Source organism: Pecten maximus, chromosome 13 (assembly GCF_902652985.1).
Source record: "Pecten maximus chromosome 13, xPecMax1.1, whole genome shotgun sequence".
In the NCBI taxonomy this organism is placed as follows: domain Eukaryota; kingdom Metazoa; phylum Mollusca; class Bivalvia; order Pectinida; family Pectinidae; genus Pecten; species Pecten maximus.
The window spans coordinates 37,359,036-37,373,667 of NC_047027.1; the positions used below are offsets into that span (position 1 = coordinate 37,359,036).

Genomic DNA, 14,632 nt, shown 5'->3' on the forward strand with positions numbered 1-14,632 from the left:
GTAATAATTATAATAAAAGGACTTTGAATAAGTTGTTTCACTTTTGCCCAGTCGCTTTGCTAAGAAAATGAAAAAAATTATGTTTAAAAATAAAAATATTTGATAAGTTATTATATGTAAATTTCAAATTAATTCCCATTAATTTGATTTTAAAAAGTATTTTGAATTTACATTTTTAGCTATGACAGTTTACGGAAAACGATTGGTATTCTTAATGCATTTTTGTACAAATAATCCTATGTTATCATTATCATCCCGGTCCAGATTAATAAAACTATTCAAAATAAGAAATATCGTTAAAAAAGATAAACGGCATAGTTTTAATGCTGGTGGTTATAATGTAAAACCGCTGGTTAAATAATTTAACGAAATAATGTGTTTCAGCACGGATAACAAAATTAGATCGGTTTGAATCATTTTTGTGATAATAAGACTGCATTTAATTCAGGAATATAATTGTATTAATGTGTCATATGAAAAGATACAACGTACATCCAATTATTCAGCTTGCATTCAATCTTAACTTTGTTTCGTTTTTAACTGGATACATGCATTTTGCATTTACCGCTACATTGACCAATCACATACTTCATTTTGACCAGTAACGCCACCTGTCGCGTCATATCCGGGGCCAAAAGAATATTATACGGCTATGCCATAAAACATTCAAATCAATAGTTATACAATGTATATTATATATAGACAATGTTCTCAAATAGATATCTCGACAATGTTGTATAAGTTACATTGAAAAAAATAATAATGAAATTGATTTTCTTACGAATAAAGCAGTTACATGCTGGTGATGATAATAAGTTACATTTGAAGAGATCTGAATTCAACGTCCTACAGCCGTGCCTGAGTTTAGTATTGATCAAATCAAGTTTTTTTTTCCGGGAGAAGACGGATTATAAGTTTTAAACTTGTGTCTGATCCCCGTTTGTATATTTGCAAATAAAATATGTTTAAGTCAAATTAAGTTTTCTGTTGCCAAAATATTAGTTACAGGTTTGCCTTTCCTAGAAGTATTCCTTACAGCCATCAATCAAGGTAAACACACTTTAAATCCCGTAAATATGTATTTATAGAACATTCTTACGGTATAGGCTCGGTCACCACTATACCTTAAACCCACGTCACTATTTATATAAAGAAATCACCGTTTGAATTTAAATCAGTATAAAATCTATACAACAGCTATAGTCGCTTTAAGTACAATTTACTTAAAGGGACATTCCGTCGTTCGCACATCAGAAACATGCATAACTTCTGTTTATGAAATCTTCATCAGAACGATGATAATATGAGTGTCTGTGCCTATAAGTAGTGAAATTAACGCCGAAATGTACAGGAAAAGGCGTATCGTATACAAATACCGTATGTTTTGCGGTAATTAGTGATACTTCGGGTCGAATTAAGAATTTTCAAGACTTAATACTCGAAGAACTTTGGTTTATCTTGAGAGTAAAACTGCCGTATTAATGTAATAAGATTATAACTTTTATTTTTTGGAAACAAATGCATATTTTCCAGTAAGTTTAATTTTGTACGACCTTAAAGTTTATTCAAACGAAGAAATGCCCCCTTAAAGCTTCATATGCAAGATTGTATATGATATCACGATCTATGAACATACGTTATACATGTACTGAAAAAAACATCTTTTGAAAATGTATAAATCTAACTGATATTCTGTGACGTCATTTGAGGATGAAAGTTTTAAATATTGTTCAACGTTTTAAATACTTCAGCTTTGCCTTGGGCTGTTAAAGAGGCTGTGATGAAACTTCAAATCCATCTTATCTTCGTCCTTCGTGTTCAATGGGGGATTCATCTAGTGGATTGGACAATTGTTTTCATATCTCTGATCGATTCGTTTAAGTTGAAAGAATCGTTCATCATACACCTGTCTGTGACACGATAAGCGAGATAAACTAGATAATTTTATACATATCTGTATGTCTTACGTCATATCCGGTTCTACTTCCGCTGTGAATGATTCCAAATCTTTTTGACTGTTTTTGATTTCATATGACTAACTATTACCATTAAAACAAAACGAATCTATATGTGTGTCTATCTTTTGTACAATCATTTGGATTAGCTGAATGACAAGGTCGACTGATAATCCCCGATGGTTAATGTAAATCTGCAGGTGGCAGGATTTTTTTTTTTTGTAAAATGTACATTTATTTGATTTAGAATTCTCTTTCAAAACTATCGAATTCCCAATCTCATAGAGTTGATAATCTTTGGTTATAGCATATCATCTTCATTCGTAAAACCTTTCTTAAGACCCTTTTTGATGATCCAGACTTTCCATTAATGACGAGTCCTAGAAGGACGAAACAGATGTATGGTTGAGTTGATATTCATTAATGACGAGTCCTAGAAGGACGAAACAGATGTGTGGCGGAGTTGATATCTATTTATGACGAGTCCTAGAAGGACGAAACAGATGTATGGCGGAGTTGATTTTCATTTATGACGAGTCCTGGAATGACGGGGCATATGTATTTTGTAGAAATTATTCCATATTTGATGTTTTTATTGAAAAGATGTTTAAATGTGTTAATGTGTTATACACCTACCTGCCTTACATATAATAATTCTCGGTATTATGTGAGGTCGCACAGAGGTCATTTCCACCTCTTTTACCAGCCTCTAGTCACTTATAACTCTCAAACTAATATTCCGTTATGTGGGATAGAATAAATACTGTTCTATATCTCCCAAAATATGTCACCTGGGTATTTTGACGCAAACAATCGTACAATCTATACCAGTCTCCGGATTCTGATACGCGCTCCCTTTTCTCCCCTCATAATTCGCGTTGTATTGAATAATACTCTTAAATTAATTTTCTTAATTTCTAAATAGATTTTTTTTCTTCGAAATTGCCATAACATCAACAGATATGTAATTTGTATGTTTTAGCCCCATTCTCATATTTCTGTAACTCTGACGATTGACATGAAAACAGTTTGTTCTGAAATCAATATAGTTTCAAATTAAATCACAGGCGTCTGTTTCTGGTGAGTATTTACAGAAACAAATATTAGCCCTATATACCTACTATAGTAACAGTAGGGGCTGGTATTTTTTTAATTTTTTTTTGTATTAATACTATCGCCTGTGATTAAATATTGATAACAGCGATAAACGTTCCAGTACTTCCGGAGACAAAATTGAAGTGTTATCCAAGATGGCCACCTGTCGACCATTTTACTGTCAACAACTGGCCTTCACTTCTGACTTGACCTTTTGACCTCACACTATTTCACCCGGCTTAGTATTATCCGAAAATGCTACGAAGGATAGGGGAATTATTCGGAACATCTCTGGAGCTTTCATCGGCACCTACATAATGTACCGTGTACTTTTTTTCAGTTTCGTTACAATATTCTCGTGGTAATGTGGACATTCAATACAAAAGTTAAAATCAAATCACCCGGTCGTGTTTTTCAATTAAACTAATGTTTTGTTTCTTGTGGTAAGCCGAATTCGGTCTCTGGTATGATGCTGCATGATCTACAGAGATTTGAGTGAATGGGACACTATCAAGCCATAATTCAATGACAGGTTGTTGGTGACAATTTAGTGAAGCGATAATCAGTGTAATTAGAAATTATGCGATTAACTTGTACATATATATGTGTGTAAAATGTCACTGGCTGGCCAAGTATATATAATCATGGCGTTATTTACGAGGAAATAGCAGAATACTTTTTGTACCACCATACTAATCACCAATATGCCGAACCTTAGAAGGAAATGGATTAATATAAGCTTTAAGCTTGTTTCTAAATCCCTCACCAATGTATAATTTGCAATGTATGTGTACACTTGTCTTGAATATAAATAAATATTGTTTAAACTAGAATACTATTCAAACGAAAGATTGCCATATTCGATTGAATGGTTACAATCTACATGTATTTGTTAGAGGAGAAGGTGTTTAAAAATTTGATATACATGTTGAGGGGCTATCAATTTGATATAGATACTGGAGGGAGGATGTTTGTAAATTTTATTTACATGTTCGAGGGGATGGTGTTGATGTCGTAATAACTTGTGCTCAAATGTAAAGAAGGTCGCTATGACCTATTTTCCCAATCTGTCCCAGAATGCATTGCGGCACCCTACATGTATTTATAAGCAAGCGCGAGGTCCTCTAGTTCACCACATATATCATATAAGCTTTAACCATTTCGGAGAATGTTAGTAGGTGGATGAAGATTTTGTTCAGGCCTAAAATTAACAATTAATATACGTGTATGTCGAAATTGAATCACTTTCCTGGATCAAGAGTTATTGTAGCGCAGTACAAAACAGCCCGAACACTGTAGTATATTCTTTATTATATAGGGTCGCCTTACTAGGTCACACTAGCGAGAATTTCCCTTTAGCCTAGAGGTAGGATGTTTGCCTGGAGAGCTAGAGGTCGCTAGCTCGAAACCAGACACGGGTAGGGTATTTTGCACCTGCATCATTATTATGACTTTAAACAAATCAATGCCATTTACCTCCTGCTTCGTAAGTGAACTAAAGTACATTATCGCGTAGTTACCAAAACCATGGATTACAGTACTTTGTATCGATTCAAAATCCAACGACACCGGCAAGCTGAAGTTTCAGATAAAGTTTACATGCACTGTCATTTCTCTCAGGCCTGAGGATTTTCGAAAAATCTATATGATTGTCTAACTGATGGTAATTTTGATTTTCTTTATTTTTTTTATCGGAAATGAATTCAATTTATCTAAAGGGAGGTAACTCGTATAACCAGACGCCAAAATGTAAATTCAAGAATCCTGGGGGTTTTTTGAAAGGGAGTTGTCCTCTGTCCAGACAATGTTCCGTCTCAGTGAGAAATATCTACCTGTGGAATTTGAGTACTTCGTGTGAAATTGAAGATGGCCATGTCTTTATCTTGACAGTCTCAAAATGAAATCAATTTGGGAAGGAGAAACAGCACAAGAGTATGATGAATGAAGGGAAATGAACGTCAACTGTCAAAATTGCTGTGGAATCTTAAAATTGAACATTCATAGTAGATTCGAGAAAGACCCCGGAACTCCTCGGGAAACAGCGTTAATATGGACGATTGGACGACACAGGACGAACGACGGACCTTGAATGGCGACCTGAACAGCTCACACTCGTCAAAGGAAGGCTAAAAAGTTGACAGAAGCCGAAAAATCCATCGATACACCATCAAATCATTTTCGTTTTGTTTTATCCTCACAATGCCAAACAATAAAAGTGGGAATTATGAAAAGCAACTTTCGATCTTCTTAAAGATATGGTGGTCCCAGAGTAGAACTTCAGAGGACGTCCGGGACCAATCACCACTCAATTTGTAATACGTCTTTTTTTACCAGATAAATCGGCACCATATATGGAAGGATACTCTTTTTACATACATGTTTTAACCTTATTTCATTAACAAAATACTTATTCATTACTAAAATGACATTTGAAAAGTTATTAAAAATTGCTTCTAGTTGCATGGTCACATTATCGTAATGTATGAGAACTTTTGCAAAGGAAATATTATCTTTCCTTCTGGTGTTAAATTATTTTTTGAACAAATTGCGTTGATGTGACCATGCAATTCGACCCAATCTGCAATAACTTCAAAAAGAAATAAGCATGACTTGTGTTAACAGAATAAGGTTGAAACATGAACAAAGGAAAGATTATCTCTTCTTCTGGTGCCGAAAAAAACTGTGCCAGTAAAAAAAAAAAACTTTAAAATTTTTCATCACAAATTTCATGGCGATATGTACCTTATAAACCGCCCGAGAATAGCTAATGTCGGCCAGACAAACTTTAGCTATGTAACGCCTTACCTTCGACAATCATTAATTAAGGACATGTTGTGCTGGATGTCTCTTAGTGCAAATTTGTTGCAAATAAACTGGTTTAGGTTTGGGTTTATGGTTTAAACCTGGTTTTCAAAACGGTTTGTAAACTAAAACTGGTTTGCTCTTGAGAAACAAATGTAAAATTCTAGTTTTCAATATGGTGTCTTTGGGAGAAAAAGCTTCAGAGCAGTATTTGAAACGTTAATACCTCCTGAACGCACAAAAATCCCCCGAATCCCAAATTATGTTGAAGACACACTTCCACAATTCAATGCAATGACAGGGAAACGCATGCAGTTCTAGCAGACTTTCTTTCAAACACAAGGGAAAAACTGTCATACCAATGGGAAAACAATTATTAATATTTATAATTTATATTTTATTTGTCCAGTCAAATGACACTACAAGCCATAGCTGGCAAGTTTGGAGCACGTAGCGCACTTCAAGAGCACATTCTGCATGTTGACAACATTCGCCATCTTGTTTTTAGATACGAAACCTTCCAAACCACAACCGGTGGTGGTTTGAATGGTTTAATAAACTAGTTTAGGTTTATCAGAAACAAATGAATGAACCGGTTTCAGTTTAAATGTGGTTTGAAACTGGTTTATTCAACAAATGGAAAGTTTACAGAACCGGTTCGAAACTAAAACTGGTTTTAGGAGAACAAATTCGCCCTTAATGTATCCACATATTAAGGCAATCTAATTAAAATAAAAGATCCTCATTGATTCACACTAGGTTACATGAACATCTAACAACATCCCATAAGGGGTCACGTCAGAGTGACCTTTTGGATTAGCCAATCAAATGACTACTTCCAGAATCTTGGAAGTGAATTTATATGTGCGAATTAGCACGACTAGAATGCATAGCCTACATAATTGGTCAATTTGTTTCAAGTCATTTTGCCCACTAAAGCATATAACTAAATACATGCTGTGACGAAACGGTTTGCTTCGATGACATGACAAATTGACAATTCGCCCGGAAAGTGAAATACACATATATGTCTCAAAGGTCACCAGAACGTGACCCCTTATGGGATGTCGTTAGATGTTCATGTAAGTAGTGAGAATGACCATCTAGATTTTAATTAGATTGATATTCAGGTCAACAATTACCACTGAAAGTAAGGGACTCGTTTAGCTTCAATATGAATATTATCCTCAAGAAACGAGTTTGTGAGGCAATAATTTGGGCTCCGTCCAGCCATATATGCTACACGCATTGCTCTTGTGGTGCCTTTTTTGCCACAGACGTCTGCTTCTGTTTTGTTTTAATCGCGGGCGAGATTTGTGCCTTCCAAAAAAGGAGGAAAAATACTAACCCTAACTGCAAAAACATCATTTTTGGGTTTTTCAGACCGAATCCCAAGTTGTTTTGTTTGTTTTTTTGGAAACGAAGTCAGAAAAAGAGGAAATCCTTCCTGATAAAAGGAAGAATTCCAACCCCTGATTAATAAAAAAATAAATATCATCCCTACTCCTACTATATATCCATAAGAGTAAGGACCTATATATTTTTTTCGATTAATACTAACCAGAAGCCCTGTGTTTTTGGCAACCCTGGTAAATACTAGCCGCAATATACCGCTCGGCTAGAGAGATCTTCTCTTTAGCTTGATCAGTTGAGCGTAAGACTAGTAAGCTAGAGGTCCCGTGTTCGATCCCTATTGGAGGCAGTCATTTAAATTTAATTAATTAATCCTGTCCTCTGTTACATGGAGTTGTTCAAATTTTTATTAATTTACCTGTAACCATGGAAACAAATGGTTCAAAACAAAAATATTACCATTACTCAACTACATAACTATTTCATATCACTTCAAGCATTTCTTGTTACATCATTGTGGTAAATCTACATGAAGTGTCACAAACCCAACTTATCAAGTAGCTCAAATTTTTAGCACTCTCATTCGAAGAGCCCGCTGACAAGGAAATTCCAGTGTTAAAACATTTTTGACACTGGTCATATATAGATTTTACAAACAAATCAATCCTACATGACCTTGACAGTTATCAAGGTCATTAATTTGAACAAATAATTTGGTAGCCCTTCAGCTCAATTTTATGACCTGGAGTCTATTCTTTTTGGAGAGGATATTGTTTAAAGGCAAAAGTAGCTACTGGATAGACAGAGGAAGCTGCATAAAGCTCAGTTGGCTTTAAGACAGGTGAATCAACACTGCAGACAAAAATACTCAGACCTCCGTGTTGTGTGAAGTTTTATTATTTAACTTTACACCAAAATGACAACATCTTGTCGTCTACTTCAGCTTCTTCTTGGGGCGGATGTTGTTGGTGTGTCCACATTTCCTCTTACGGCAGTTTGTGGCCCTGGGGTGCAGACGAGCGTAACATCTACAATAACAAGACAAATCGGTGAATTACAGTCTCACGCCGGATGTTAAATTGTAAGCCAAGAATGCAGAGAAAATGATAATTATATGTGTTGAATCTAATTCTACACAATGACTATTTGACAGACCCATCACATTCAAGTTGCAGTTGGTGGTATTGAAGTGAATGAACTGCTATGTTTAACAACATGTACTAAAATTTTTGTGAACAGGTTTTACAGATGACAATTAAGTGAAATAATAAGTTTTTTGTGACGGACAAAATATTAAACTTCGGAAATATAAAAAACATTATCATTTTGAATTGAAAATGGTAAAACTTTGCCATGGTTTGGTTTGGTTTATTTTGTTTAACGTCCTATTAACAGCTAAGGTCATTTAAGGACGGTCTCCCGTGCGTGCGACATGCATGTGTGCCTGAGTGAGTATGTGTGTTTTGGGAGGCTGCGGTATGTTCGTGTTAAGTCTCCTTGTGATAGGCCGGAACTTTTGCCGATTTATAGTGCTACCTCACTGAAGCATACTGCCGAAGACACCCAGCAGCACACCCCACCCGGTCACATTATACTGACAACGGGCGAGCCAGTCGTCCCACTCCTTATATGCTGAGCGTTAAGCAGGAGCAGCAACTACCATTTTTCAAGACTCTAGTATGTCTCGGCTAGGGGACAGAACCCAAAGCCTTCCTCACAGGGGCGAACGCTCAACTAAAGGCCAAAAGTGAGGCATTGTCAAGGGGGATTTTAGGAAGAAGAAAGTTGTTCAGAAAGAAGAGAAAAGATAAGATCCCAAATTTTGTCGCCTCTTACAATCATGCAATGGGGGCAGCAGGTACAATTCTTACGCCCTACCTGCAGGGCAGACTTTGCCATGGCTGTTTAATCAGAGCAGCTGAAGATTTGATGTCATCAATCTTATAGAACAGACTTGTCATTACTTCAATTCAGCATGCGATATATACAGTTTAAAGTAAGAAAAAGCCATCTCGGTTGTCCTGTGTGTGTGGAATATTGTTTGTCAGAGGTAGCCATCACTGTTGTCCTATGAGAGTGGAATATTGTTTAAGTCAGAGGTAGCCATCATGGTTGTCCTGTGAGAGTGGAATATTGTTTAAGTCAGAGGTAGCCATCACGGTTGTCCTGTGAGTGTGGAATAGTGTTTAAGTCAGAGGTAGCCATCACGGTTGTTCTGTGTGTGTGGAATAGTGTTTAAGTCAGAGGTAGCCATCATGGTTGTTCTGTGTGTGTGGAATACTGTTTAAGTCAGAGGTAGCCATCACGGTTGTCCTGTGTGTGTGTGGAATATTGTTTGTCAGAGGTAGCCATCACGGTTGTCCTGTGTGTGTGGAATATTGTTTAAGTCAGAGGTAGCCATCACGGTTGTCCTGTGTGTGTGGAATATTGTTTAAGTCAGAGGTAGCCATCACGGTTGTTCTGTGTGTGTGTGGAATACTGTTTAAGTCAGAGGTAGCCATCACGGTTGTCCTGTGTGTGTGGAATACTGTTTAAGTCAGAGGTAGCCATCACGGTTGTTCTGTGTGTGTGTGGAATACTGTTTAAGTCAGAGGTAGCCATCACGGTTGTCCTGTGTGTGTGGAATATTGTTCAAGTCAGAGGTAGCCATCACGGTTGTCCTGTGTGTGTGTGGAATATTGTTTAAGTCAGAGGTAGCCATCACGGTTGTCCTGTGTGTGTGGAATATTGTTTAAGTCAGAGGTAGCCATCACGGTTGTCCTGTGAGAGTGGAATATTGTTTAAGTCAGAGGTAGCCCTCACGGTTGTCCTGTGTGTGTGGAATATTGTTTAAGTCAGAGGTAGCCATCATGGTTGTCCTGTGTGTGTGGAATATTGTTTAAGTCAGAGGTAGCCATCACAGTTGTCCTGTGTGTGTGGAATATTGTTTAAGTCAGAGGTAGCCATCACGGTTGTCCTGTGTCTGTGGAATATTATTTAAGTCAGAGGTAGCCATCACGGTTGTCCATTACTTACTTGCGGCAGATCATCTTGTCACAGTTGTACTTGGAGGCAAGGGTCCTCAAACTGGGCTCAATGATTCCTCCTCTCAAACGGAGCACCAGATGGAGGGTCGACTCTGTCAGAGAGAAAACAATTCTTATTCAACTGGAGAAAGTCTGATGCAGAAAACCAATACCGAAGTCTGCATTCATTATTATCAGTCCACTTGAAAAATGCACTCAGTATTTTTTCTTGTCAGTTTATTTAATCCCCATTTTCTATCGATTGTTATTAATTTTTCCCAAATAAGTTATTGAAATTTGATTTAGTGAAATAAAATACATCTGCCAACCTCTCAGAAACTCGCATTTTCTGGGGAGTTGCCTCCCTTCTACCTGCATATTAGATATCTTGGGAATCAGGTAAAATTGTTGTAAAACAATTCAATTCCAGAAACCGAAAAAAAGGGAATATTTGATTAAATTTACGACCAGTGATTGATTCCAAATATAACTTCAGATATTTTTTTAGAATTTGTAAAATCATACAGCCATACACTTGTATTGTTTTTAGTTTACACCCAATATAAATCCTTGTTCAGACATTCAACAAGGAATGCTCAGCACTTTGACACAATCTGTTATTGTGCAAAATAAAATCTCCAAATAAGTTATGTATTTCTAGCTGCCTACCCAAGGCTGCTGAGGGTGACATTTGAGATCAGAGATATTTGTGTATAAACAAATTTTTATATCTTTCTTGGCTGTATAAGTATTTTACAACCGACAAAGGCATTTTTTTTAAAAGGTCACTTGGATCTTTGGCATTTTGTAATCTGAACGATTGGATACAGTAGAAAACATGATATATTTAATCCTGAGATTTTGTCCTTTGGAAAAAATCACTGAAAATATACTGGAAAAAAAAAAAAAAAAGTTCACTAAAAAAAAACAAAAAAAAAAACAATAGCAAACATGCGGAGACTTACCTTTCTGGATATTGTAGTCAGAGAGGGTGCGGCCATCCTCCAGCTGTTTACCGGCAAAGATCAACCTCTGCTGATCTGGGGGAATGCCTAAGAAACAATAACACAACTTTTAACATGACAAACATACTTCAATGCCAAATATATGTTTCAGAGGACACTGTATGTGGAGGCCGAAAACCTCCATTTTCCATGTTCAACATAAAAGCATTTTTCTAAAGAAGGGGAATTGGAAACAAAAATTTAGAAAATGAGAAACATGTACAAAAGAAGGTTTCAAGTCTTTGATGATCTACATCCTGATTGACCTAACAATAAAGCTCATTCACTACGACAGAGTAGCAATTTTTAGAATTACATATGTATACACACCCAGACTAGGAAAAGTTTGCAACAGCAATACAAAGTCCCCTGCCTGAGCTAGAAGTGACCTATTCATTTCCCATTTTTAAAAAAAAAAAATTTTTCGAAAAAAACAAATGTGGGATGCACAACTACATGTTATACTGTTTATGTATACCAAGTTTCGTTAAGATCTAAGTAGTACTTTAGAAGGAGTTGTCCGGACAACTGTTGCGTGACAGACAGACAGACAAACGGACGGAGGGAAAACCTAAAAGTCCCCCCCGTTTTTCAAACGGCAGGGGACTAATAACCAACCCAAATTATATGCATATGGAACATTCACAAATAAAAACCCTCCTAGAAGAAACTCGAGCCACAGCTTGATCTATATGTATACAAACCTTCCTTGTCTTGAATCTTGGCCTTAACATTCTCGATCGAGTCCGATGGCTCAACCTCGAGAGTGATGGTCTTGCCCGTTAGGGTCTTCACAAAGATCTGCATCCTTGCTTTATGTCAAGATCTAAATCAAAGGATTAAACAATTTTTAAAAACTTAAAAAGTTAAAAACAATACTTTCTTCAATTAGGGATAAATATAAAAGTTTTGTAAAGTATGGGTTTGTCAGGTGTAACTTGAGAGTTGGAGGGTTAAGTTAAAATTGCTTTAATTTATCTTTGTAATTCAAACATGGTCAACTACTGAACATCACTCATGCATATGGTTTTAAACACACAATGACAATATTAAATTAATGACAAATATGACCCACTACAAGTATTCCTAGCATAGTTAATATGTAAATTAAACTCTGGCCTGTTTCTTGCTTAAGGTATATGAATTTAGGATTAAAATATCACCAAATCACTGTCATTCTTCTAGGAAAAAGTTTTAAATTAAAATGTAAAGGGGTTATAAATATCAAATTGGTTACGTAATTGCTATAAATAAATCTTTCCCTTCATTTATCGGTTGTTAAATAATCTAAACCAGAGATTTGAGAAATTCACCATTAAGTTCACATTCATGAGTGGAACTTTGAAGTATTAATTGTCACCTCTGCATGTTACAGTTCAAAATTTTGATCTCGATTAAAAAATACAAAACACATGCCAAGTCAATATTACTGCATTCTTCTGTTGGACCTATATTATCTTAATGTGTATGAAATTCAATTCAGGGAAGGGTTTCCAGACATTGACATCACTTGTTCATTACATTTATTGTAAACAATCTATTCCATACAATATTTTACAATGAGATACTGAAACAAAGTACTAGTGGAGACGAGTGTTTTGGTTGGATATCAAAAACAAAGTACGCCCATCAACTTGATATATAACCACAGGGGCATGTCTAGTCTTATATTTAAAAATAACCAAAAATATTTATATATAGGGCATTTCTGGCTATTTTCATTTAAGACTAGACATGCCCCTGTGATACAACTTAATAACATGCAAGATACTTGGTTGCGTATTTTGGGACCAACAGCGATGTTATCATAATATTCCTTCACACTTGATCTGATCTAGGTATTATTTATTTCGCATGTATAGAATGGAAGACTTTTATATCACCTATTTGAGCTGCATGGGATGTAACAAAATGTTTCCCTTGACAGCACGTGTACTGCAATCATGACGTCACTAGACATTCCATGTTAAATAATTTCCTTGTCTATGCTTCTTAATGACTCAATTATGTTCATATTTGTTAACTTAACACGAGATAAACAATATCAACTGTTGTACATCTCGAAATACGCACTACATGGGATATTTTTCACCGGTATGCTTCCAGATTTCACCCCGACACGAGGCGCATGAATTAACGAAATCACAATCTCAAAATTACGTGAAGAATCAGATATACTGCCGGTCTAATTTCATGAGAAATGCTTTATAGGATTGTTATCTACTAATATACAAGAATGTTTGAGCAATTAATAGGATAAGATGAGTAGAAATCGTCTAATTTCATCTACAATTTTCTAGTGCATGGGGGCCGCCATCTTACCTTCACAAAAAGGACGAAACGAGGCAGGACACGTGACTATTTCGTTACCGGTATCCCCGCTAGATGTCAGTTTATCAATGAATTTTCCACGCATAACCCGTGATTGACCCTAAATGACATGTAACTAGGCTAAAGGTCATGTAACAGTAAATGACAATGTGATTGGTTCTTTGTATCGGAGGCTGAATGTAACAAAGCCGATGATTGGACAATTAAGATCAAATACTAGCGCGCACCTTGCAGTCACTGCAATGGATATTGAACATCCAGCGGTGTTTCAAGCAGTAATCGTTGTCTCCTTGTTTTGGACGTATACCTCAAATGTTCACGGTGTCGTATGGATGTAATTAATCCAATTTGGAATCGGATGCCATGATTTTTGGACCAATATGTTATTTTCTTGTGATTTTAATGTTTTCTTCATTTGGCCGGCCGCCTGGACTTGGTAAGTGTCAAATATTTTCCATGTGTGTGCTGTCAAATTCAATGTGTAATGTAAACAATAATTATAAGACAATAACAGATCAGCGCAGCGTAAATGTCGCTGACAAAAATTAAAAGAAAATAACTCCCTTTCTTTTTCTCTCTCCTTACGATGTCACACTGTTGACATATATAAGTATATCATGTATGATACCGACTTACTGTTTTATAAATATACGGAATGGGACGCACTCTATATGGGGTCTATGTTCCCGTATCATAAAACACCAGGGGTGTGACTTTATTGCCGAGACGGGATAACCGGCGATGCGCTAATTTCTTATTGTACCAATTTGGCCTAATTACACCCGATATACCTGTAGGGTACCGGTAGCTTCGGCACGCGCAGCACGAACGACCTATAATTAGTCCTTATAGCGTCTAATTAACGATGTAACAACATTACCAATTATATTAAATTTGATGCAAATTAAAAAAAAACCCCTGATAATTAATGATTCTTTTTAGAATAACACATACTGTAGACTTATTTGCAAAACTACGTATATATATATATCATACAAGCAGATATTGTTAAAGTTCAGCGTTACTTATAGTGTACAGGCGTACTCCAGCTTGCTCTACTGCAGATTGTGATGTCTCCAATACTCTG

At 36.1% G+C, this 14,632-nt stretch overlaps 1 protein-coding gene across 1 annotated transcript; it reads right to left on the minus strand.

Annotated features, from left to right (window-relative positions):
- Window positions 1–8,084: 8,084 nt before the first annotated feature.
- On the minus strand, window positions 8,085–13,610 carry LOC117340877 (ubiquitin-60S ribosomal protein L40). Its single transcript, XM_033902654.1, has 5 exons — window positions 13,537–13,610; window positions 11,919–12,040; window positions 11,176–11,262; window positions 10,221–10,323; window positions 8,085–8,233 (listed from the first exon to the last, which is right to left on the minus strand). Exons 2-5 carry the CDS (start codon window positions 12,019–12,021, stop codon window positions 8,140–8,142), a joined length of 387 nt encoding a protein of 128 aa, XP_033758545.1. The 5' UTR covers window positions 12,022–12,040; window positions 13,537–13,610; the 3' UTR covers window positions 8,085–8,139.
- Window positions 13,611–14,632: the final 1,022 nt, after the last annotated feature.